We start from the raw sequence: 26,539 nt of genomic DNA on the forward strand, positions 1-26,539 counted from the left end.
AAACGAACCGAGAAATGTTTTCCTCGTATCTTTCTCCTGCCAGAAAGTTCAAATATAGTGTGGTTTAAAAATAATAATAATAATCTTTTGCTCGGCTCTGGAGCGAGCGGGGCGCGAGGCGACAGACTTCGATTTCTACCGATTGTACCACAATTCTTAGCGCGAGTTCCCGCCTAGTAAGACTACGAAGGACCAGCCAGTGAGAGCCCCGCTTTTTCAGCTACTGGCGACTAAATGAAGAAGGAGCGTGTTCATTGGTCGCCGTTTGGAGCTGCTGTCCAATCGGAGCTGGCCGGGGCCGCGGCTCGGGCGGGGAGCTTGAGTTGTTCCAGAAGCGGTGGTTGGCGCCGGCGCGGTCGGGAGTTCGTCTGAGGTAGCGACTGTGAGTGCTGCGGTCTCGCAAGTCGGGCCGCGTCCTTTCAGCTTCAGGTGAGGTGGGCGCTTGCTTCTCCTCAGACGGTGGGTCTCTAGTTCCGGGATGACTCCTGGGCTACGTAGTTCTCGGTGGCGGGGCCTGGGGGCGGGCTTGGAACTCGGCGGCCTGAGGAGGTTCGGAGGCTGAGGGGCTCGAACCCTCGCCCTTCCGCTCTGGAGGTGGGGGCCGGGGAAGGCGAGAACGCCGCGCGGTCGGTAGCGGCTCGGGGGCCGGAATCGGCGTTCTCGAGGCTTCTTCCCGAGGGCGGGTCTTCGAATATTTGAGCGCCTGCGTTCAAGTTAACAGAAGAACTTTGGGTGTTTTTTTTTTTTAATAATAAAGTAATACTTTCATTATCCCGGTTTTGCGGGTGAATCTGTTAAACCGAGGTCAGGAAAGCCACTTCAGGTTCCCCCGGGTCGTAAGTGGCAGAGCAGGGATTCGAACCGAGTGCGGACGGAATTTCCCGCTGCCTCGTCAACTCCTGCTGTCGGGGACTCGGGGGCCTTGAACGCGGCGCAAGCTTTCATGGCAGGCGGAGGTGGAAAGGCTGGCCGCGGGACTTCATCGTTAATTTGATGTCTTTTGGGGTTTTTTTGTTTTGTTTTGTGTTGTTTTTTGGCGGTACCGGGGTTCGCACTCAGGGCTTCGTGCTTGCTAAGCAGATGCTCCACCGCCTGAGCCACTTCGCAGCCCTGCGCTGGTTATCCTCGAGGGCCTCGAAACCCCAGCCTCTGTATCTCTGCCTCCCAAGCAGTTAGGGTTACGGGCGTGAGCCACGTAAATGCGTGGTTTCTGGTGTGTTCATTGTTGTTTGTGTTTACTTGTTTGGTTTTCTCCTTGTTTTGAAGTGGAGGGGATACTTTTGGTAGGTGTTAGCACTAGCTGAACTTGACGCCCTGGGGATTTCACTGTTAGGTTAGGCGTGGATTCTGCTGCCTTCCTGTTGTAATTAGAACTGGTTGCTGTCTTGACACAGGATGGGAGGAAATTTAATTTTTTTTAGTATATAACCATGCTGATAAGTACAGAGACTAATAAAAGAATGTTCATTCATCACTCAGATCTAATGAATCTTGGTCTTCTGACATAAATATTTCCAAATTTTTAAAGGACATATAACTTTCTTTCTGTTTGTATTTTTGAGACAGGTAGTCCAGGGTGGCCTCAAACTTGCCATCCTCCTCTCCCAGCTTCCCAAGTGCTGGAATTACAGGCCTGTAATTACAGCTGCTACCATGTCCAGCTGAGAAATGCAATTTTATAGTTGAAATCTCTTGTGTACCCCTGCACACTCTCCTGAATTTGGTGTTTATCATGTATTTATAAGTCCACATGGTAGCATTTTTTGGTTGTTTTTTTTTTTTTTTTTTTTTTTTTGGCAGTCCTGGGGTTTGAATTTGACTGCATGTTTGCCAGGTAGGTGCTCTACCACTTGAGCCACTCCACCAGTCCTTTTTTTGTGTTGGGTATTTTCAAGATAGGGTCTCACTTTTTTTCTTTTTTTTTTTTTGCCTGGGCTCATTTTGAACTGAGGTGGTCCTGATCTCTGCCTCCTGAGTAGCTAGGATTACAGCATGAGCCGCTGTGCCTGGACCCCTGCCCTTTTTTTTGCTTTTGTTATTTTTCAGATAGAGTTATATTTTTGCCTGGGGTGAGCCCCAGATCATCTCCACCTAAAGTCTCCAGTTACTTCACACCAACATCTTCCCAGTATCTGCCTAAAGTAGTTGGGGTTACAGGTGTGAGCTGCTGAGCCTGGTCTTTTAAAAGAAAATGTTATCATGTTTACGGGTTTTCAGAAATGACTAGAGAAAGAGACACAAGTGCTTCATCCCTCTCTTGACTGGAATTCCTCCATTTACTCAGCCACTCCAGTCTGACCTCTGACCTCACCACTTCAGGGAAACTACCTTTTTTTTGGGGGGGGGTCATCTAATGCTAAATCTAGTGGCCATTCTTCCCTCAGTGGCACTTGATGCTTGAAACATTCTTGTAAGACACCACACTCGCATATCTTTGTCTTTGTAACTGGGTTCTTTTCCTGTAACTGTCGTCTTCTGATTTTAGTCTTTGGTGGTCTTCTGTCATTTTTCCTTCTGTGGTGATTTAATCTGTGATTTTAAAAAAAGCATGACTGGGTAGGAAGTGTAGCTCAGTGACAAAATACTTGCATAGGATGTGTGAGGTTCTGGATCTATCCTCAGCACTGTAAGGAAAAACAAAAAGCATTCCTGTTCTGAAGATTCCCGCCTCCCCCCTTTTTTTTTTTTTGAGAGAGGAGCAAGGTTTGAACTTAGGACCTCTACTGCTTGAGCCACACCTCCAGCCCTAAAGATTCTTAGTTGTCTACTTCCCATCTCCACTGTTTCTCCTCTCACCCAAGCCTCCATGAGTAGTCTGGACTCCCACAGTTGCTCTAAACTCATCATATGACTTGCATTTTTGCTCCTCTGTTGTCTATTCCTAATACAGAAGAAATTTACCAAAGCCCATAAGAACTCTGCTGATAGTGTTCTGCCCATCAACTTCATCATACGCTACTGTCTTCTCTTTCTCATTGTGTTGTTAACACTGGTCTGCTAGCCTCTCTGGTACCCATGCCCACCCTCGTTACGGACCTGTGCACTGATTTCCTTTTGAAAAGTTTACTTAGTTCTTCATAGAGCCAGCTTTTTAAATCCTTCATTCCTCACCTCAATTTTCTTTTTTGTAGAGCCTTTCCATCACAATTGAGTCTTTAAGTGGCACTCCCTGTTCCCCCTTCACTTCTAAAACCAAACATCACAATATAATTTTCTTTTTTTTTTTGGCACTGGAGTTTAAACTTAGGGCCTCACGATTGCTAGGCAGGTGCTCTTAATGCTTGAGCCAGTCTACTATCCCTTTTTTGTGATTTTTTCCAACTCTTTGCCTGGGCTGGCTTCAAGCCATTATCCTCCTGATCTCTGCCTCCTGAGTAGCTAGGATTATAGGTGTGAGCCACCAGCACCCAGCTCCATAAATGCTTCTTAATGGAACTAGACATATGGTATAAGCCTGTAATCACAGAACTTGAGAGGCAGAGGTAGGAGAATCTTCAAGGCCAGTCTGGGCTATATAGTAAGACTCTGGAAGGGGGAAAAAAAAAATGCTGTGGTGGCTCAAGCCTGTAATGCTAGCAACTTGGGAGGTGGAGATCAGGAGGATCACAGTTCAGGCTGGCCTGAGCATAAAGTGAGACTATAACCAATGTAAAAAGGACTGGCAGAGCAGTTCAAATGGCCTTGTAAGTATAAGACCCTGACCCCAAAGTGCTTCTTAAGAGAAAAAGTGATTACCAAAACACTTGACTTAACTAAAATCTTTTTAGTGTCTCTTTTGTGTGTGTGTATTTGTTTTTGGATGGGACTGGGATTTGCACTCAAGCTTTGCTCTTGCAAAGCAGGTCCTTAACTCCAGTCCATTTTGCTGTGGTTATTTTGTTGGGAACTATTTTCCCTGGCTGGTCTCAAACCTCAGTCCTCCTGATTTCACCTTCCCAAAGTAGCTAGGGTTACAGGTGTGAGCTACTGGCGTCCAGCAGCTTCTGAGTTTTGCTAAGAATGATCTTAAATGAACATCTGAAAGACTAGTTGTGATTATATCAACTATATAACATATTTCATCTATTTCACTAATACTTTTTACAAATATATTGCATCCCCAGTTATGACTCATGAAGCAATGGACTATGATCTTCAAGTGCAGTTAGATGGTGCTACAGAACAACTTGCTCCTGCTGAAGTGGTCAGCAACCAAGGGGGGCCACCTTTGCTCCAGCTTGGTCCTGCTGAAGTGATTAATAACCAAGGGGGGCCACCCCCGCTCCAGCCTGCTTCTGCTGAAGTGATCAGTAGCCAAGGGGGACCACCCCTGCTCCAGCCTATGACTCCTGAAGTGTTCAACAACCAAGGGGGACCACCCCTGTTCCAGCCTGCTCCTCCTGAAGTGGTCAACAGTCAAGGGGAACCATCCCTGCTCCAGCCTGCTCCACTGGTGTCCATTGACCAGGTTGAGGAAGTAGAGCTCTCAGAAGAAAATAGGGAGAACAGCAATCCAGGAGCTTCAGAGGAGCATACGCAGAGATCTGGTGCTAACCACTCTGTCCAAGCATCTTCGTTGGATTCAATGAACAGCTTCATCAGTGGACTGCAGAGACTTCATGGCATGTTGGAATTTCTGAGACCTCTACCTTCAAACCACAATGTGGGTCCAGTGAGAGCAAGGAGGAGGAGGGAGTCTGCTTCACATAGGACAAGAGCTGGAGGGTCTCAGAGGACAGATAGTGCCAGGTAAATACATATGTATAAGTTATATGGTTGGTGCCATTCTAGAAATAATGAAATGTAGGCTCTAGTCATACTCCCAAGGCTGCCAAAGATAACTTTTCTGAACCCCCATTTCCTAGTAAGTCAGATAGAAATAAAGCGTTTTGTTTACTTCATTAAGTAATTCAAGGGATAAGTTTTGCTGAGTTTGAATATGCTTTTGTTAGCAACAGTCTCAATAGAGGTTGTGTTTTTTTTAATGTGCTGGGGGATCTGATCCAGGGTCTTGCATGTGCTAAGTACATGCTGTATCGCTGAGCTATGTGTTCAGTCTGAAAATAATTTTCTTTCATAGTCTTTGGACTTGCCTCTTTAAGGGCTTGACAGGGTTATATAAAGAATAACAATTATCTTTGCCCTATCTGTGGTGTTTGTTTTACTTCAACTTGCTTTACTTAAAATATCTTCTTTCACTTTTGACCTTCTAAATATTTTTATAATGTTGAGAGATTGAGTTCAATATTTTTATTTTATATGTGAAAGAAATTTGGACCCTGAAAGAATACCATTGTTGAGGGTTTCATAGCTATAGCATGGAGGGGTTAGCTGATACTGACCTTGGATCTGACTTGGTTTTACACAGGCAGATGGAGGAAGCTTCAGTAAGATCCATTTGTTTTCTAACACTGTGTAAATATTGAGATTATATTAAAAAGTGGTATCGAGGTCATCTGTACTTATGTTGTATAAATGAAGCAAATGAAATAATGTTTTATTTACCTGGGGTAACTTTGGAATTGGACTGGTACCTTTTGGTTCTTGATTCTATGGATTCTGCTGATAATTGTCTCAGACCCTGCTACTACTATGGCTCCAGTCTTGAGTTGTAAATGTGCATTGATTAAAATAGTTATAGACTTGATGTACACAGAAGCCAAACTCTTTCTCAGAAAATTGCTTGATGTGGGAGTAACGGCTGTGGCGGTGCACTGGGGAGATGGCTTCTGTGGCTGTAGTAGCTGCAGGGCTGACAAGAAACTATTAAAGTTCCTTTGGAACCAAAGTAAAATTTTATAAGAACATAATGGATGGAGAGGAGAAAACCTAATAATGGCTGTGAAGGCCTTGGTACCATGTATATTAAATTGATATATTCTGATGGTCACAAATTTATTGTAAAGAGATAACATGTACTAACATCAGGAACAATAAAAGCCATGTGGAGAGGCCCAGGTCAGTTTGCTGAGAATGAGGTAAATTTTAGACAGATCCTTTCCCATGTTCTTTCAAAGTATGCTTGTATTTTACCTACAAGATTGACTATACTAACAGCTCCACCAAGATTCCTGAATTCCCCATTGCACCCAAAATTACACTGGAACTGCTGATGGCTGGAAACTTTTTAGAGTGTTAAATAAAATAAATTGTAATAAACTGTTACTTTTTTCAGTAAAAAAAAGAAAATTGCTTGATGTATTTAGAATCTGTGCTCAATAAGTAGATTATAGGATTTAGATGTTGAAAGATGTCACCCAAGCTATTTAGCTGATAGTTGTATGTCTTACTTCTCCAAAGAAAGTAAACCTAGAAATCCAGGGGCTATATAATTCTGTGGAAAGAACATGGATCATGGAGCCAGATAAATGTGATGTTAAACCTCTTTTCCCACCAGGTACCTGTGGCTCACATCTGTAATCCTAGATACTTTGGAGGTGGAGATTGGGAAGATTTTGGTTAGAGGCCAGCCCAGGCAAAAAGTTCCATGACATACTATCTCCATAATAACCAAAGCAAAAAGGGCTTGGGGGTGTGTGACTCAAGTAGTAGAGTGCCTGCTTATCAAGTACAAAGCTCTAAGTTCAAACCCCAGTACCGCTAAACAAAACAAAAAAACCCAAGCCAAGTGCCTGTGGCTCACACCTGTAATCCTAGCTGAGAAAGAGGCAGAGGTCAGGAGGATCATGGTTTGAAGCCAGCCCTGGGGCAAATAATTCACAAGACCCTATCTTGAGAAAAAAAAAAAAAAAATCACAAAATGGGCTGGTGGAGTGTGTAAGAGCACCTGCCTGCCTAGTAAGCAGCAAGCCTGAGGCCCTGAGTTCAAATCCCAGTGCCCGAAAAAAAAATTGTTTTTCCTAATATTATATTGTAAGTAAGTACCGCACTAAGTTCATGGAAAAGTGTGAGTATTCCTAGGACTGATTGCTTATGACTTCTAAATTTCTTGGGGGTTTTTTGAGACAGGATCCTGCTTTTCCAGGTTGGCCTGGAATTTGTGTTCTTCCCACTTCTGCCTCCCAAGTAATGAGATTATGGGGAGGTAGCACAGACATGTGCCACCATGCCCTGCTTCCATATAGTCATCAATTTTCTTAATAGAAAGCCCTATTTTGTCATAAATTGCAGCTAAATTATTAGAAATTAAAAATTTTCTGTGAGTGGCCTCCAATAATATTTCTGGGTAATAATATGAATGTCATAAAGATGGTTATTAAAACTTGATATTAAGTTACCTTTGAATAAAATTTTGTAGTTATTAGCTAGGTAATATATTCTAAAGTTCAGAATACTGTTTTTGCTTTAATATAGAACTTTAATTCTGGGGCATAAGTAGGATATGGTTTGTTATCCCAGAAATAAGAGAAACTGAGGTATAGTAGTTGTCATGGTTAAAGGTCAGTCAACCAGAATGAATTCAAAGTGGTTAAGTCTGGTCCAAGCTCTTATTTTATTTTAAACAAATATGATTTAAGTTTTAAAAGGAAAATACTGTTATTAAATAATAGATGAGCAATGATGACTGAAGCCAGACTTTGTTCTGTACTACAAAAGGCCAAAACATCTTGGTCTAAAAGCAGCAGAACCCCCTGAGCCCATATTTGGGCAACAAGACCCTTTTGCCCTTTTCTTGCCCAAACCCTCTTTTTTTGTGGTACTCAGGGTTTGAACTACAAACCCCTGAGCCACACCACCAGCCCTTTTCTTTTTCTTTTTCTTTTTTTCTTTTTTTTGTGATGGGTTTTTTTTCTCTTAACTGTATGCCCAGGCTGGCTTTGAACCTTGATCCTCCTGATCTTTACCTCCTGAGTAGCTAGGATTATAGGTATAAGTCACTGTTGCCCAGCTCCCAACTCTTTTCCACTCCCAGATACTAATAAAACAGAAAACCAGAAGAATTAACTTTAAGCAGAAAAGTCGAGCTCTAGTGTGAACTATTGTAGCCATGACTAAATGGAAAGGAATATCTAGGCCAAATAGCATCTGCCCGAATCTGCTATTACTAGTGCTTCAGCTTTCAAAGGCTGCATTCAATAGCCTGGAAATAGATTAGAAGAAGTAGAATTTACCTTTCTATCACTATGAGTTATTCTTGTAGTGATGATCCACTGTATTATGATTCTGTTGTCTTTCTGCCTTATATAGGTTGAGAGCACCGCTAGATGCTTACTTTCAGGTGAGCAGGACCCAGCCTCACTTGCCAACCACCTCTTATGATTCAGAAGCTAGGAATCCTGTGTCCGAAGATTTGCAGGTGTCAAGTAGTTCTGATTCTGACAGTGGAAGCTCTGCTGAGTCTGAAGAGGTTGTTGCCCAGGCAGAGGAACCCAGAACTGTCAGTTCAGAAGGTTAGTATTTTATGCACGTTTGGATTCACAAAGCTAATACCCATAAAGCTTAGTCTTGAGAAAGGTAGAAATTCTTATTTTTGTGCTTTGGTACTACCCGACCTCCCAAGTGCCATGGAGTTCTATTTTATAATACAGAGCTTTTACTGACCATGGTGGTAGTGAAAGAATTTGATCAAACTTGCAGTTTTATGTGATTTGAGTCGTCAGTCCCCTTATAATCCCATTTTACATTCCCTTTCATTTTCTTACACATTTGATAAAGAAGTAGATTGTTAATTTAAAAGAAAGATTTTGTGCAGCCAGGTGTAGCAGTGCACATCTGTAATCTCAACACTCTGGAGGCTGAAGCCAGAGGGTTGTGAGTTCAACGTCAGCCTGTGCTATGTAGTGAGACCCTGTTTCAAAAAAGAAAAGTTTTATAAAACCAGCACCTTTTGTTTAAACTGTCATTTTCAAACCTTGGTATAATGCTAATATATTATGTAAATGGAACTTTATTATGTAAATGTCCTTTATTTAGGAACAGAGACCCCTAAAGTAGAGATCCCTGCATACATTAAAACCCACTGATGGGCTGGAGGCATGGCTGAAGTGGTAGAACTGGCTACCTAGAAAACACAAAGCCCTGAGTTTAAACCCCAGTACAACCAGGGTGGGGGAGCCACTGATAATCACATTGTGTTTTTTCTGTACCTTTTCCCGCTAAAAGGGGAAGAAACGGCTTTCCAGGTCTAAAATAAGAAACATACAGGATGTGCCTTGGACATTTTATTGTGCTAGAAAAGCAAAGAAGCCATCTAAGTCTCATAGAGTTTGGTTAATAATAGGCACAAGAGCTACCTTTTTTTTTTTTCCCTTTTTGTATTCACTCTTTTTTTTCTTTTATTCATATGTGCATACAATGTTTGGGTCATTTCTCCCCCCTTTCCCCCGCCCCCTCCCTCACCCCCCCACCCCCTCCCTCACTCCCCCCCACCCCCTCACTACCAGGCAGAAACTATTTTGTCCTTATCTCTAATTTTGTTGAAGAGAGAGTATAAGCAATAATAGGAAGGACCAAGGGTTTTTGCTGGTTGAGATAAGGATAGCTATACAGGGAGTTGACTTGCATTGCTTTCCTGTACATGTGTGTTACCTTCTAAATTCATTCTTCTCCAACTAACCTTTTCTCTAGTTCCTGGTCCTTTTCTATTGACCTCTGTCACTTTAAAGTATCTGCATTAGTTTCTCTGCATTGAGGGCAACAAATGCTATCTAGTTTTTTGGGTGTCTTACCTATCCTCATACCTCCCTTGTGTGCTCTTGCTTTATCATGTGATCAAAGTCCAATCACCTTGTGTTTGCCCTTGATCTGATGTCCAATATGAGGGAGAACATACGATTTTTGGTCTTTTGATCATTGTGAGCTAACTTCGCTCAGAATGATGTTCTCCAATTCCATCCATTTACTTGCGAATGATAAGATTTCATTCTTTTTCATGGCTGCATAAAATTCCATTGTGTATAAATACCACATTTTCTTAATCCAATAGTCAGTAGTGGGGCATCTTGGCTGTTTCCATAACTTGGCTATTGTGAATAGTGTTGCAGTAAACATGAGTGTGCAGGTGGCTCTGGAGTGACCTGAGTCACATTCTTTTGGGTATATCCCCAAGAGTGGTATTGCTGGATCAAATGGTAGATCTATGTTTAGATATTTAAGAAGCCTCCAAATTTTTTTCTAGAGTGGTTGTACTAGTTTGCATTACACCAGCAGTGTAAAAGGGTTCCTTTTTCCCCACATCCTCACCAACACCTGTTGTTAGTAGTGTTGCTGATGATGGCTATTCTAACAGGGGTGAGGTGGAATCTTAGCGTGGTTTTAATTTGCATTCCTTTATTGCTAGAGATGGTGAGCATTTTTTCATGTGTTTTTTGGCCATTTGAATTTCTTCTTTTGAGAAAGTTTTGTTTAGTTCACTTGCCCATTTACAAGAGCTACCTTGAAAGGACTTATAGTGGCCTAAGATAGTGTGATTTAAACATCAGAAAATTAATATATTATTCCTGGGTTATGGATTGAGATACATCAAAACTATAAATTCATAATTACATAATTTTCAAAAACCTCACCTGTTACCATCATAAGTAAATTGTTTGAACTTCAAGTCATTCTTTCAAAAACTGGTAAGTAAATGATAAAGCATTTATCCTGCATTTACTATATAAACTATTTAGGATAACTAAATAGTTAAAAGAAGTTTTTTTGTTTTGTTGCTATGCTGGAGATCAAGCTCAGGGCCTTACACATGTTAGACAAGGACTCTACCATTGAACTACACCACCAGCCAGGAAGATTTTATAAGTAGAGATACATAGCTAATAATTGCAGATGGAATGATAGAGAAATCACCATTTCATTAATCTAAGTAAAATGATGTATCTAGACAAAGATCATCAGTGGAGCCTAAAATCATTAGGCTGAAAGCTTGATGGTATTTGACCCAGTGATCAATTTTAGCATCTTAAAAAGCAGAACCACCAGATCTAATGTCCCTTTTAATAGGCTGCAGTCAGAAATATTCGTACCTAGGAAATACTGCTGACACCAAAAAGAAACCTGAGTCTACTCACAACTACAGATCTAGTAACCAGTTTGCACGTTTATGGGAAAGGGATAAAGGAACAAGGTAAACACCTCAGAGATGTATTCATATAGGACATTTTACAAATGGAACATCTAGAAAACCATTCAAACGTGTATTTGAAATATATTGTGTTGTAAATAGAATATCTCAAATTAGTAGAGATAGTACAGAACCATAAAAGGATATATTTTACAAGTAGATCAGAGATCTAGGTTAAAAAAATGAAACCACTCTATTATCAGAACAAAACATAAGTGATGATACCAAGTAGTAGGGAGTACTTTATGAGTAAACGATTACATGGAGCCTGACACCGATGGCTCATGCTTATAAACCTAGCTTCTCAGGAGGCAGAGGTGAGGAGGGTCACGGTTCAAAGCCATCTTGGGCAAACACACACACACACACACACACACACACACACACACACACTGACAGAATGGGTCAAGTGGTAGAGCACTTTACTAGCGGAAGTGAGGAGGGTCACGGTTCAAAGCCATCTTGGGCAAACACACACACACACTGACAGAATGGGTCAAGTAGTAGAGTGTGCGCGCACACACACACACACACACACTCTGACAGAATGGGTCAAGTGGTAGAGCACCTTACTAGCAAGCATGAGGCCCTGAATTCAAACCCCAGTACCACAAAAAAAGACAGAGATTACATTGAAAAAATATTTCATAGAACAGTATACTAGCATAACTATTTCTGTGATTCTACTTATTAAAATGTCCAGAAAAGACAAGTCTACTGATACAAGACTGGTGGATGCTTAGGGTTTCAGTGGCAAATGGGAAGTGAATAAAATAGACATGAGGTATCTTTTTGGGCTAGAAATGTTCTTTTGTTTATTTGGCTTTTTTGTTTCTTTGTTTTTTTATTGTGAGATGGGCCTTGCTATATTGGCCAGGCCAGTCTCAAACTCTTGGCATCAGGTGATTTTTCCTGCTTCAGCCTCCTGAGTAGCTAGCACTACAAATGCTCACCACTGTGCGTGGCTCCTAGAAACGTAAAACAGTGGAATGGGGCTTAGGTGAAACAAGATTAGCAAAATGTTGATAATTTTTTTAAATGAGTTGATGGGTACTTGCAGGTTAACTGAACAGTCATGTAGTTATGTATGTCTGTTTGAGACTATCCAAAGTAATTAAAATAATAATTTACTGATGCTATTTGAGGGACTTGTTATCCCTTTTGCAGGAACCTATCAATTAAAAATTGAAAACCACAGTGAGTTAAGCTTTTTCCTGCTGACTTCTCATACCTAACTCAGGTCTTCTTTTGTGTATTACCTATCCCATCATTTCTGGGTACAACTCAGTAGTGCCACAAGGAGTTACTACAGCAGAGCAAGAAGTGACATGTGTTAGCGAAGACAAGACCCTCTCCAAACAGGTAATATGAACTTTTTTTTTTTTTTGGGGGGTATGGTGGGTGTTGAGCTCAGGGCCTTGTGCTTGTTGGGCAGATTCTCTACCACTTTAGCCATGCCCTCAGCCTTTTTTTTTTTTTTTTTTGCTTTAGTAATCTTTCAGGTAGAGTTCAGCCTGGGACTGCAGTCCTTCTACTTATGCCTACTGTGTAGGTGGAATCACAGGCATGAACCACCATGTCTGGCATGAGATGGGGTCTTAGTAACTTTTTTCCTTGAACTGAAATTCTCCCAATCTCTGCCTCCCAAGTAAATATAAATATGCTTTAAAAACTATTAAACAGAATTATTACTTAGTGATAAAACAACTTTAATTATTGTTTATTATACCTGCTGTGAATTCTTCTACTGAAGTTGAAGCATTATTTATCTATTAGTTGCATGTTTTTGTATGGTCTCCAGGTTTTTCTTTCTGGAAAATTGTATGTACATGTAAGTCTGTGTATGTGAAATTTAGTTAGTTAGTTAGTTTTGAGACAGAATCTTGTTAATGTAGTGCAGCCCTGCCTTGAACTTACTATGTAGCCCTCAAATTCTCAGTCCTCCTGTCTCTATTGGAATTATAGGTATGTACTACCACACCTGGCTAAATGTTTTTTTAAGTTTACACAAGAGGGATTTTTTTTGGGAGGGGGGGTTACTGGGGTTTGAACTCAGGGCCTCACTGTTGCTAGGTTAGGTAGGTGCTCTTCTCCTTGAGCCATGCTGCCAGCCCTGTTTTGTGTTGGGTTTTTTTGAGATAGGGTCTTGAGAACTATTTGCCTGGGCTGGCTTCAAACCTTAATCCTTTTCATTTCTGCCACCTGAGCAGCTAGGATTACAGGCATGAGCCACTGGCACCTGACAAAAAGGCTTTATTATATATAACTTGTTTTGAGTCTGGCTTTTTTCTTTCCCCAGCTTACTACATCTTGGATAGCTTTTCATTATCACTGTACTACAAAGTTGCAGTTTTGTAAGACACAGAAGCATAAGCCTGTGATCCCAGTACTCTGGAGGCTGAGGCAGAAGGATTGCAAGTTGAGACTAGCCTGGGCTACTTGGCGAGACCCTTCATCCGGAAAAAAAAAAAAAAGTTGAATCTTGTTTTTGTTTTTGTTTTTGGTGCTAGAGATCAAACCCAGGGCCTTAGGCATGCTAGACAAGCACTGTACTGCTGAAATACATCCCCAGTCTTTGTTTTTTTTGAGACAGGGTTTCGCTTTGTAGCTCAAGCTGGCCTTGAACTCAATATGTAGTAGCCAAGGCTGGCCTGGATTCTCAGTCCTCCTGCCTCATCCTCCTGAGCGCTGAGTTTAAAGGTATGCACCATCACACCCAGTAAATCATGTTCTTAATAGCTATCTGGTATTCTATCATAGTTATAGATTTTCAGTTAACTCTTATCATACATACCATAGTTGGATTGCTAGGTCTAAGAAAAGAGATGTATTTTCATTTTGATAGATAAGACCAAACTGCCCGCAGAAATTTATATACCCATACTTTTAACAGCATCAGTGTATAAGCATGTCTGTTTTTCTATCACCCTTAATGGTGCTTGGTGTCATCAGTCATCAATTTATATCAATCTAATAAGTGAAAAATGGTTTCTTAGCCAGGCGCTAGTGGCTCATTCCTGTAATTGTAGCTACTCAGAAAGCAGAGATCAGTAGGATCTTGATTCAAAGCCAGCCTAGGCACTTGCCTAGTTCCCAAGATCCTATCTTGAAAAAACCCATCACAGAAAAGGGGTGGTGGAGTGGCTCAAGGTGTAGACCCTGAGTTCAAACCCCAGTACTGCCAAAAAAGAAAAATGGTTTCTTTAATTTGCATTTCTGTAATTATAGTGATTGTCTGTTGACCACTGTGTGTTTTTTGTAAGCTGGTATATCTTTTGATTTTCTGATTTTTCCTGAGAGTCTTATGTGCTAAATATTTTATATCTATCTGAGTTGGTAATAGGCCTAATTTTAAATGTGTAACAAGCCTATTATTCTCTGTTGTTGATTATCATGGTAGTAGCTAGAACATTTTTTGCTATTTTATAGCTCTGTATAGATAGCTGCTTTCCTTTGTTTGAATGAAGGAAAAAAATCCAAGAATTTCATGAGATCAGAAAATAGGCCAGGCTGACTCATGCCTATAATCCTAGCATTTGAAAACCTGAGTCAGGAGGATCATGAGTTTCATATCCAGACTCTCGATATTTTTTTTAAAAAAAAGGTAGTGCTGAGATGTAGCTCAGTGGTAGATGACAGCCTTAGCAGGCACTAGGCCCTGAGTTTAATTCCAAGAAATCAAAAATAAAATCAGGATAAATTTGGCTTATGTTTTGCCATATTACATCCTAGAAAAAAAGTGGCAAGTGATTTCATTGTTCTGCAGCCTTTTCAATTAGGTTCATTTTTGCCTACTTTTGTTAACTTGAAAGAATTGTACAGCCTCTTTAAGGACTACTTCACATTTTCTCATTTGATTTTATTTATCAATTTCCATCTAGCAGTCTCCCCAGAAACCCAGCTCACCTCTAACTTCTGCTTCTGTGGATGATGAAGAAGGGGATACTTGCACGATATGTTTGGAACAGTGGACCAATGCTGGGGAACACCGGCTCTCAGCATTACGCTGTGGGCACCTCTTTGGCTATAAATGCATTTCTAAATGGCTCAAAGGACAGGCACGAAAATGCCCCCAGGTAAAGACTATATGTAAGGACCCAACATGTTAAGTCAGAATTCCTAGAACCACACTAATTGTGTCTCATTGTACTCTTTAGTGCAACAAGAAAGCCAAACATAATGACATTGTTGTCCTTTATGCCCGAACCCTGAGAGCTTTGGATACTAGTGAACAGGAACGTATAAAAAGGTAGGTAATGCTTAGCTTAAAAATTCTCTTTTGTTTCTTTGTAGATTTTATTTATTTTTGCAGTGCTGTAGTTTGAATTCAGGGCCTACACCTTGAGGCACTCTACTAGCTCTTTTTTATGATGGGTTTTTTCAAGATAAGGTCTCACAAACTATTCAGACATGAGCTGCTGGTGCCTGGCTGTAGATAAATTTTAGTGAGGAAGTAGGAGACTACTTTTAGTGTGTTTCTAAAGCTTTACTTAACTGTGACTTGGGATCTTTGGGGATCATTGCAGTTTGTCTCACATTATTATAGCATACACCTAATTGTCTTTTTTTTTTTTTTTTTTTTTGGTGGTACTGGAGTTTGAACTCAGGGCTTTGTACTTACTAGGCAGGCACTCTACCACTAAGCCACGCCCCCAAGCCCCCCACCTAATTGTCTATAGGGAGTCTATGTTGTTTGCTGTCCATGAAGCATTAACAATAATATCTAGGGCTGAGGACTAAACTTAGTGGTAGAGCACTGTCTAGTATGTGTGAGACCCTGGTTACTATTCCCTACTGCAACTGCAAAAAAATCTTTCTTTTTAAAATGAGAATCTGAAGCTGGACACTGGTATACTCCTATAGTCCCAGGTACTTGGGGAGGCTGAGGCAGGAGGATTGCTTGTGCCACAGTTCACATAACAAAGACCCATCTCAAAAATAAAAAAGGATCTGTCACATTACTTGTTATTTTTACTTTTCATGTCCCTGAGCCTCCATACAATAGTAAGTGAAGATTGCGCATGCAGTACAACAACAACAAAAACAAATCAGGATTTTGCAAGCCCTGAATGATTGCTAATAGCATTACTTAATATACTTTAAGAACAGAAAAGATGGTAGTTCATGCCTATAATCCCAGCACTTGGGGGGCAGAGACAGATCACAAGTTTGAGGCCAGCCTAAGCTATGTAGGGAGATCTTGTCTCCAAAAAATAAAAATAAATAAAAGACTTGTTTGTCTTCAAAAGACAAAATCAGGCTGGGATTGTTGCTCAGTGGTATAGCACTTGCTTAGCATGCATAAGGGTCTGGATTTGATCCCCAGCACTTCCAAAACGCAAAATCTGTGGACTTTTTTTTTTTGGCAGTAGGCATGGCTGTTAATGAATGATTTAAATTTAAAAACAATTCATTGAGATCAGTGTGTTTGCTAGTTTCCTTAGGAAAAGTGAAAAAAAAAAAATTAAATGACAGTTAAGTGGAAACTTAAAAATAGAACCCATTTTATCAGGCTACCAGGGCCTGGCTAGGAGTTCTTTATGTTAAGGAAACTACTATTTTTGTCAGTTGTGTACATTGCAGGTATTGTCTCCCAGTGGGTGTAGTTGTCTCTTTAACTTGTGTATAGTATCTTGTTGAACATGAGTTTTTTTATTTTGATGCAAATATATGTATTCCTTATGCTTTTTTTGTGCTACTCCTTTAAGATCATAAAGGCATGTCGTCTAAAGGTCTTTAAAGTTTTGCTTGTCAGACTGACTCTTAACTATCTTAAATCTAGTTTTATGAATAATCGGAAGGTATTTTCTAAATAGTATCTACTTTCTACACAAATTTGCATTGCCACCTGTATGTTAAATCAAGTGTCAGGGCTGGAGGTGTGTCTCAAGCATAGAGAGCCTGCTTTGTAGGCGGGTCTCTGAATTCAGTGTCCAGTCCTACCAAAAAAAAAAAAAAAATCACGTTTCCACTTGTGGATTGTTTTTTGTTTGTTTGTTTTATGATCTGTTGACTCTTCTCTAATATTGCAAGTTAGAATTAACCATTGCTTTAAAAAATTTTCTTTGAGATGGGGGTTCTCAATATGTTGCTCAGTCCAGACGTTCAAGAAATCTTGTCTCAGCCTCCTTGAGTTGCTGGGATTTGGAGCATACACCACCACACCCAGCTCATCTGATTTACTTGGTCTTGAGTTCATCAACTTTGTTGTGTGGGTTCTTTTGAATTTCCCATTTCACTGAAGTGGAATTCTATTCTTCCATTCTTGTTTGTTCTTTTACCGTACATTGTTCCTCTTTACGTCTATTCATGCTTTTCTTTTTCTTTTATTTTTTTAAATTTGGGCTGTGTTGGGGTTTGAATTCAGGATTTTATTTGCTAGGCAGGTGCTCTACCAGTTAAGCCACGTCCTCAACCCTCTTCATAGTTTTTTACCTTATTCTCATTGGTCTTTTATTACCTTTGCTTAGTATCTCTTTTTTTGTTCTATTAATTTGGGTATCTCATGAATAGCCAACGTTTTTTGGTGAGATTGGGTTTTGAACTCAGGGCCTCAAGCTCACAAAGCAGGCACTCTGCCACTCGAGCCACAGCTCTGGTTCTATTATTTTCTTTTAATCCACCAGATAATCTTGGTCTTTTAACACATAATCTCTTAGAATTTGTCTTAACTCAAGCAGTGAGTTGGCTCTGTTCCCTCATTTTTCCTTGGTGTTTTTTTTAGTCCCCATTCCCTAGTAGGAGTCAAATTCCTAGTCATTGTTTGCTTTAATATCAAAACCCAGGTAAGCTTATTAGTTCAGCCCTGCATGCTACCCTCCTTTAGTGTTTCTGTATTGGAGAGATTTTTCTCTTTTTGTATTTTATCCACTGTCAGGACATTTACAGCAAAGTATGTGAAATACAGTACATATCATAGTAATGCCAGTTTTTTTTTTTTTTTGGTGGCACTGGGGTTTGCATTCAGGGCCTCACATTTGCTAGGCAGGCCTGCTACCACTTGAGCTACTCTGCCATCCCTTTGTGTGTGTGTGTGTGTGTGTTTTGGGTATTTTGATGTGAAGTCTTCGGTAGCCTTCCTAATCCCCACCTGTTGCTGACTTTCCCCTTCTAGTGACTTACTAAAGGAGCAAACACTCAGGAAGAAGGCAGAGTTAGAATCTGCACAGTGCCGCCTCCAACTTCAGGTCCTCACTGATGAATGCACTAAACTTCATAGCCGTGTCCAGGTGAGTTTATCCTTTCTTATTCAAAGAACTTTTGGAATCACAATTAAAAAGGAGGATGATTTAAGAGGGATTTAAATATTACTTAGATTTATTTTAGATACAATTAAGATTTGCCATGTTGTTTCACAAGTTAACATAACCAACATTTCCTTTATGATTAGGGCATTTATCCAAAACATACGTACTTTATGATGAATTCTGCCACAATGAGAATTTTAGAAAAAAATTAAACAGCCAGCTGAGAATGCTAAGCTTACTTAAGTCATTTTACTTCAGGGCTTCAGACCATTAAGAGGTTCAACCCCAATACTTGATATATGTTTTCCTTTTTTCAGTGGCTTGTTGAAGTACTGTAAAAACTCATTTCTTTAGGATTTGCAGTTATATGTTCATGTAATAGACAAGAATTCTAGATTAAGAATGTATTCTTAAAGGGAGTATCAAATGAAGAAGCTTTGCATTTACAAAATCTTTTTTGCTTTAGGACTTGCAAAAACTTATTGTACAGCATCGGGATCAGGTTTTACAGCGCTCTAGGTGCCCCCATGTACATTTCTTAAACTGCCTGCCCTCCAGTCAGAAGCAGCATAAATACCACTTCCAAAAGACCTTCACAGTGTCTCAGACAGGAAATTGCCGAATCATGGCATATTGTGATGATATGAGCTGCCTGGTGGTATCACAGCCTTCTCCTCAGGCTTCCTTCCTTCCAGGTAAACAATTTAGCTTCTGTGTTCATTCTTGGACTCTTTTTTATTTCTCTTCTCCTCTTTTCGAGGAATCTAGTCGAGGAATCTAGGACTCAGTGTACATAAACACTGACCACAGTTCACCAAATCATCTTTTTCTGTCAGTTCCCTATTAGTACGAGTACTTTAGGGTACTTCAGAGGTGTCTTATCTATTGCCTTCATTCAGTAACTTTGTTCACCAAGAGGATAGAAATACTGATAACTTTGGTAATATGAGAGAAAAAGGAAGTACATGGGTGTGTGGGTCATTAGTATAGTTCTATATGTCCCGCTTACCTTATAGATTGATTTTAGGCTTGAAATGCTTGACAAAACACTATGCTGAGGGCTAATTCAAGTTGCAGTAATATTTAGTACTTGTTTTTAGTAGTATTCAAATTGCCAAATTCTAAGACTACATTGATTATTTTTATTAATGTCATACAAGTCCCCCCTCCCTCCCCCCAACATGGTCTTGGCTATATGTAGTCCGCACTAACCTCAAACTCATGATCCTCCTGCTTAATTGTAGGTTATCTTGTTGAAAACCAAATGTCCTCACCTGTCTAAAAATCATTCCTAAATGTTGCAGGTTTTTTGTTTATTTGTTTTTGTTTGTTTGTTTGTTTTGGTGGAACTGGGGTTTGAACTCAGTTGTTTGCACTTTCAAAGCAAGGTCTCTATCATTTGAGCCACACCTCCAGTCCTAGATCTTTCTACCTTTGGCATGTAATTTCTGCCAACTGTGAGGTTCCTTTACTTTAGCTTCATTTCCTTTGTTTTCTCAAATGAGTTCCATTCAAGTGCTTTAAAAATATGTCCCCCAAACTTATGTTTGTACAGGTTTGGGGGTGAAATTCCTAGATTGCCCTGGATTTTTTGTTTGTTTGTTTGTTTGTTTTGCCATACTGGGGATAAAACTCAGGACCTACAATTTGAGCCACGCCACCAGCCCTTTTTTGTGATGGTTTTTTTTAGATACGGTCTTGAGAACTATTTGTTGGGGCTGGCTTTGAATCTTGATCCTCTTGATCTCTGCCTCCTGAGTAGCTAGGATGACAGGCGTGAGCCACCAGCACCTGACTGTCCTGTATTTTTTTTTATTTAGTGATGATATAAGTTGAGAGGTTATCCAGAGCAGAAAGTACAAGGATTATTTATAATGTTCCTGTATCCCATACAAGATTTGTTTTTGGTGGTACAGGTGTTTGAACTCAGGGCCTTGTGCTTGCTAGGCAAGCACTCTACCACTTAAGCCACATCTCAGACCTTTTTGCTTCAGTTATTCAGTTATTCAGTTATTCAGATAGGTTCTTGCAGCTTATGCTCCGGCAGGCCTCAGACCATGATCCTCCTATGTCCTCCTCCCAAGTAACTGGGATTGCCCATATGAACCAACAGGCCTGATTTGCTCTTTGAGAAAGGGTCTCATGAAATTTTTGGCTGGGGATGCCCTCAAACCTCAATCCTTTTACTTCTATGTGCCAAGTTTTTATGTGGTTTTTGTTTGTTTATCTTTTGGCAGCATGGGGATTTGGTCTTGACCTCAGGCTTGCAAGGTTTTAATAAAAAGATTTATCATTAAATAAAACCTTACCTTCTGTTGTTCCACTAATTGGGTACACATTCTATTCCTTTTTGCTTTTTTGTTTTTTTGAGAGAAAATCTCACTAGGTAGCCCATGTTGGCCTTAAACTCAGGATCCTCCTGCCTCAACCTCTTGAGTGCTGAGATTACAGACATGCACCACCATGCCCAGCTTTTTCTTTCTTTTTTCCTTTTTAAATTTGTTAGCTTTTAATGAACCATCCTTTTTGTGACTTCAGTCCACCAGAGCACAGGCATCCCCAATACCCTTAATCTTCTCAGCTCTTCTGAAGAATTTGACCTTCACAGTGAAAGCTGCTTAGTGATCTTTCCCTTCTGTAGAACTTTGTAGTAGCCTTCGGAGAGAAAGGGATATACACCTCAGCAGGTACTAACTTCCTAAAGGGCATGAGGAAAGAGGCCTGCCCATCCAATCATTCTAGGATCCAGGTGGACATATTTCTTATCTGGGCACTAACAGGTGCTGACTGCTTTTTCCAGTGAACCAAGACCATCAGGTTCTCCCTAAAACAAGTGCTGTGTTAGGATGTGACTCTGGTTTCAGCTTTGTTTTTTCTTAACATGTCTATTCTAGTCTACACAACTAATTGTGCTTGATAACCTGCAAATGCTAATTTGTCCTTATTCTCTCTAGTGATGAATTAGGCATTAATGATTTTAAAGCCTGTATTTCTCCCTGGGCTCTCCTAATTCTCTTTCAGGAAAAGAAATAGACTTGGACTAGGGCATGGATCAAGTGGTGCTTGCCTAGCATTTGGCCTTGGGTTCAATCCTCAGTACTGCCCCTCCCCCAAAAAAAATTTAAAAAAGAAAAAAAATCCAATAAACTTTATCCCATTTATCTGTCTGAATAAACTGAAATGTGGTTCAAGGCTATCTTGAATGTAGGATTCTACAAATTCTGATTTTTTTTTTTTATATAATTCAGGCAATAAAAGATACTTAGTAAAAATAAGTTACCATAGCCTAGTAGGGGCACTGACTGAATACTTGAGGTGCCATCTATTTCATTGTCTTTTTTCATTTTAATAAATTTTAATATTCAGAACAACTTTAGATTTACAGAAATATTGTGAAACCTATACAGAGAGTTCCCATATACACTCCCATACCCAGTTTCTCTATTACTGACATCATATATTAGTCTGTCACAATTGATGGACCAATATTAATATTTTACTATAACTGGAGTTATACTTAATTCACATTTTCTTAGTTTTTATTCAGTATTCCTTTTCTATTTTAAGTTACCATATTACATTTAGTTGTCATCTCTGCTTAGGCTCCTCTTGGCAGAGACAGTTTCTCAGACTTTTCATGCTTTTGGTCACTGAGGCAGTTTTGGCCTGGTTAGGTGTTTTGTAGGAGTTCTTCCATTGGGGTCTCTCTGATGTTTTTATGATTATTAGATTGGTGTTGTGAGTATGGAGAGGAATACCTCGGAGGCAAATGCCGTTCTCACCATATTTTACCAAAGGTACATACTGCAAACATGTGACTATAACTTATCACCTGTCAGTTACACCATTAGTGTTGACCTTGATTACCTGTTCATCGGGTTTCTTCACCATAAAGTTATTCTTACATTATTGAACACTCTGGAAAAAAATGAACTATGCACAGCTGGAATGACTACATAATTTATCTTGAATTCCTCCATCTATTTGTTTATTCAAATATTTACTTATTTCAGTAAATATTTTATTCTTTGAGATATGATCCAATACTCCATTTATTTTGTTGTCCAAATTATTTCTTTTTTTTTTTTTTATTCATATGTGCATACAATGTTTAGGTCACTTCTTCCCCCTCCCTTACCCCCACCCCGCCCCCTCCCTCATTCCCCCACCCCCTCGCTACCTGACAGAAACTATTTTGCCCTTATCTCTACTTTTGTTGTAGAGGGAGTATAGGCAATAATAGGAAGGACCAAGGGTTTTTGCTAGTTGAGATAAGGATAGCTATACAGGGAGTTGACTCACATTGATTTCCTGTGCATGTGTGTTACCTTCTAGGTTAATTCTTCTTGATCTAACCTTTTCTCTAGTTCCTGGTCCCCTTGTCCTATTGGCCTCAGTTGCTTTTAAGGTATCTGCTTTAGTTTCTCTGCATTGAGGGCAACAAATGCTATCTAGTTTTTTTAGGTGTCTTACCTATCCTCATATCTCCCTTGTGTGCTCTCGCTTTTATCTTGTGATCAAAGTCCAGTCACCTTGTTGTGTTCGCCCTTTATTTAATGTCCGCGTTTGAGGGAGAACATACGATTTTTGGTCTTTTGGGCCAGGCTAACCTCACTCAGAATGATGTTCTCCAATTCCATCCATTTACCAGCGAATGATAACATTTCATTCTTCTTCATGGCTGCCTAAAATTCCATTGTATATAAATACCACATTTTCTTGATCCATTCGTCAGTAGTGGGGCATCTTGGCTGTTTCCATATCTTGGCTATTGTGGAATAGTGCCGCGATAAACATGGGTGTGCAGGTGCCTCTGGAGTAACCTGTGTCACAGTCTTTTGGGTATATCTCCAAGAGTGGTATTGCTGGATCATATGGTAGATCAATGTTTAGCTTTTTAAGTGGCCTCCAAATTTTTTTCCAGAATGGTTGTACTTGTTTACATTCCCACCAGCAGTGTAAGAGGGTTCCCTTATCCCCGCATCCTGGCCGACATCTGTTGGTGGTGGTGTTGCTAATGATGGCTATTCTAACAGGGGTGAGATGGAATCTTAGTGTGGTTTTAATTTGCATTTCCTTTATTGCTAGAGATGGTGAGCATTTTTTCATGTGTTTTTTGGCCATTTGAATTTCTTCTTTTGAGAAAGTTCTGTTTAGTTCACTTGCCCATTTCTTTATTGGTTCATTAGTTTTGGGAGAATTTAGTTTTTTAAGTTCCCTATATATTCTGGTTATCAATCCTTTGTCTGATGTGTAGCTGGCAGATATTTTCTCCCACTCTTTGGGTGTTCTATTCAGTTTAGAGACCATTTCTTTTGTTGAGCAGAAGCTTTTTAGTTTTATGAAGTCTCATTTATCTATGCTATCTCTTAGTTGCTGTGCTGCTGGGGTTCCATTGAGAAAGTTCTTACCTATACCTGCTAATTCCAGAGTATTTCCTACTCTTTCCTGTATCAACTTTAGAGTTTGTGGTCTGATATTAAGATCCTTGATCCATTTTGAGTTAATCTTGGTATAGGGTGATATACATGGATCTAGTTTCAGTTTTTTGCAGACAGCTAACCAGTTTTCCCAGCAGTTTTTGTTGAAGAAGCTGTCTTTTCTCCATCGTATGTTTTTAGCGCCTTTGTCAAAGACAAGTTGGTTATAGTTGTGTGGCTTCATATCTGAGTCCTCTGTTCTGTTCCACTGGTGGTCTTGTCTGTTTTTTGTGCCAGTACCATGCTGTTTTTATTGTTACTGCTTTGTAATATAGTTTGAAGTCGGGTATCGTAATACCTCCAGCACTGTTCTTTTGACTGAGTATTGCTATCTTGAATGTAGGATTCTACAAATTCTGATTTTTTTATATAATTCAGGCAATACAAGATATTTAGTAAAAATAAGTTATCATAGCCTAGTAGGGGCACTGACTGAATACTTGAAGTGCCATCTGTTTCATTGTATTTTAGGCTGATGTAGCATATCTTTTTTTGTACTGGGGTTTGAACTCAGGGCCAGGGCCTCCTGCTTGTTAGGCAGGTGCTCTTACCACTTGAGCTACTTTATCAGCCCTTGTTTTGTGATGGGTTTTTTTTCAAGATAGGAACTGGCATTGAACCATGATCCTCCTGATCTCTCCCTCATGAGTAACTAGGATTACAGGCATGAGCCACTGGCTCTAGGCCAGATATAACATGTCTTAACCACCAGACATAGAAATTACTTATCTCCTTTCTTTTTGGTAGGACTGGGGTTTGAGCGCAGTGCCTCCTGGTTGCAAAGCAGGCCTTCTCCTGCTTCAGCCACCCCTCCAGTCCCTTTTGCTCTGGTTATTTTTAGAGATGGTATCCCACAAACTGCTCAGACTAGCCTCTAACTATGATCCTCCTGATGTCAGCCTCCCAAGTAGTTAGGATTACAGGTGCGAGTCTTACCTGCATTGTTTACTACTCAAATATCCCACCTGCATTTTTAATATCTGTGTTTCAGGTGTAATATTCTCAATACCTCGGTTTCAACAGTTTATTTGAACTATAATTGACATAAAATAAGTTGTACCTATTTAAAGTGTATTTGGTGAGTTTCAACATGTGTGTACACCCCTGAAACCATTACTGAGATTGAGATGTAATGAACATTTGGGGGGAAGGGGAAATTTTTTTTTTTAAAAAGGAGTAATAAATATACCTATTCTCCCCAAAGTTTTCTTTTTAATAATCCTCTCCCTAAGCAACTACTGATAATGCTTTTTGTCACTGTAGACTACTTTGCATTTTTTTCTTGTGACTTTCAGCAGTTTTTTTTTTTTTAAGATTCATCCATGTTTTTGTGTAAAACAGTACTGTTTTACACTGTTAATACTGTTACTGGACAGTATTTTTTGTGTGCATCATTTATCTGTTGATGGACATTTGGAATGGATTGTGCCCTTTTTTAAGTAAATTATAGCACTTAAGAATTCCTTCTTTGACAAGTTGTTTCCCTGGAACTTAACATGCCAAGAAAGATGAGCAAAAAAGTCAACTAAAAAGGTAGTTTGCTTTTGCCCTAAATTGACTTTCAGTTAACTATTTTAACTCTTTGGTAGGCTTTGGTGTTAAGATGTTGAGTACTGCCAATATGAAAAGCAGTCAGTACATTCCGATGCATAGCAAACAGATCCGTGGACTGGCTTTCAGCAGCCGATCCAAAGGCTTGCTGCTATCTGCCTCCCTAGACAACACTGTTAAACTGACCAGGTGAGTGAGTCAAGAGAAAATGGGGCCTTATTGAATTAATGTCAGTGTTGAGATGTCCTTAGCACGCCTGTTGGTCTGAGGCATTGTCTTCTGAGATTTACTTAAAATGCATTCCTTTAAAATGTGAGCATATCTGGTTACTAAACTGTATGTGTAGTGTCCTTTTCTTTAAAGTCATATTTTACAAAACATTTGTTAAAGTTTGTGATTAAGAGTAATAGTCTAGAGATTTTTTGGAATGATAATATAAAGGATCCTTGGTGCCTAACACTACAGAGTTACCATAACAGTTTAGGACTGCTTATTCCAGATCCGTTTCTTAGATAATTCTGCCCATCAGAGATTCTCACTGGGCCTTAGCTCTCTCTGGGTGCCAAGATAACTTTAATCACTTAACAGCATTTTATATTTTACATGCTGTGTTGGTACTTTGAACCAAATCTGCATGTTGGCCTTGCTTTTATCTTTTAGAAAATTGTTCTGATCAAATGTGTGAGAGCTGATTTCCTATTAAGTTTCCACTTCGGAGTATGAGCAACATCCTGATAGTGCAATTAGGGTGGATAAGCCTTTTGACTTTTTAAGAGTGTTTCAAGGCTGGGGGTATATCTCAGTGGTAGAGCCCTTGCCTAACAAGAATGACACCCTGGGTTCAGTCCCTAGCACCATTTAAATAAAAATAATAAACTGGGCACAGGTTGGCGGGTCACAACTGTAATCCTAGCTACTGGGGGAGGCAGAGATCAGGAGGATTGCACTTCAAAGCAAATAGTTTGCAAGACCTTATCTGAAAAGTATCCAATACAAAAAAGGCGTTGAGGAGTGGCTTAAGTGGTAGAGTGCCTGCCTAGCAAGCATGAGTTCAATCCCCAGTACTACAAAAACAAAAAATAAAAAACAGAATGCTTCTGGAAAAACTTCAGTGTGTAAGTGTTGTTTAAAACAGGGAAGAAACATACTAAGTGTGGATAATGATCTCTCCTGGATGGTTGGATTATAATTTATTTACTTCTCCTTATATGTATTTCCTGATTTTCCTATACTGATTACTTGTATCACATTTAACTATGGAG

The 26,539-nt window shown here is 39.8% G+C and overlaps 1 protein-coding gene and 1 pseudogene across 5 annotated transcripts in view; both read left to right on the top strand.

Moving 5' to 3' along the window:
- Window positions 1–297: 297 nt before the first annotated feature.
- Window positions 298–26,539, top strand: part of Rfwd3 (ring finger and WD repeat domain 3) — a 37,360-nt gene continuing 11,118 nt past the window's right edge. Inside the window, exons 1-9 of one of the 5 annotated variants that reach the window (XM_020179656.2) lie at window positions 298–429; window positions 4,104–4,728; window positions 8,128–8,330; window positions 12,288–12,361; window positions 14,881–15,075; window positions 15,157–15,248; window positions 18,114–18,228; window positions 18,713–18,941; window positions 25,316–25,466. In XM_020179656.2, coding sequence (XP_020035245.1) covers window positions 4,106–4,728; window positions 8,128–8,330; window positions 12,288–12,361; window positions 14,881–15,075; window positions 15,157–15,248; window positions 18,114–18,228; window positions 18,713–18,941; window positions 25,316–25,466 — 1,682 coding nt within the window. In that variant the 5' untranslated portion in view covers window positions 298–429; window positions 4,104–4,105. Of the gene's footprint in view, window positions 460–4,103; window positions 4,729–8,127; window positions 8,331–12,287; window positions 12,362–14,880; window positions 15,076–15,156; window positions 15,249–18,113; window positions 18,229–18,712; window positions 18,942–25,315; window positions 25,467–26,539 lie in introns of all 5 variants that reach the window. The other 4 variants (XM_020179658.2, XM_020179657.2, XM_020179659.2 and 1 more) reach the window with 4 other exon arrangements.
- LOC141417359 (elongin-C pseudogene) lies at window positions 4,742–8,104 on the top strand (annotated as a pseudogene).

This window comes from Castor canadensis, chromosome 15 (genome assembly GCF_047511655.1).
Source record: "Castor canadensis chromosome 15, mCasCan1.hap1v2, whole genome shotgun sequence".
Taxonomy (NCBI): domain Eukaryota; kingdom Metazoa; phylum Chordata; class Mammalia; order Rodentia; family Castoridae; genus Castor; species Castor canadensis.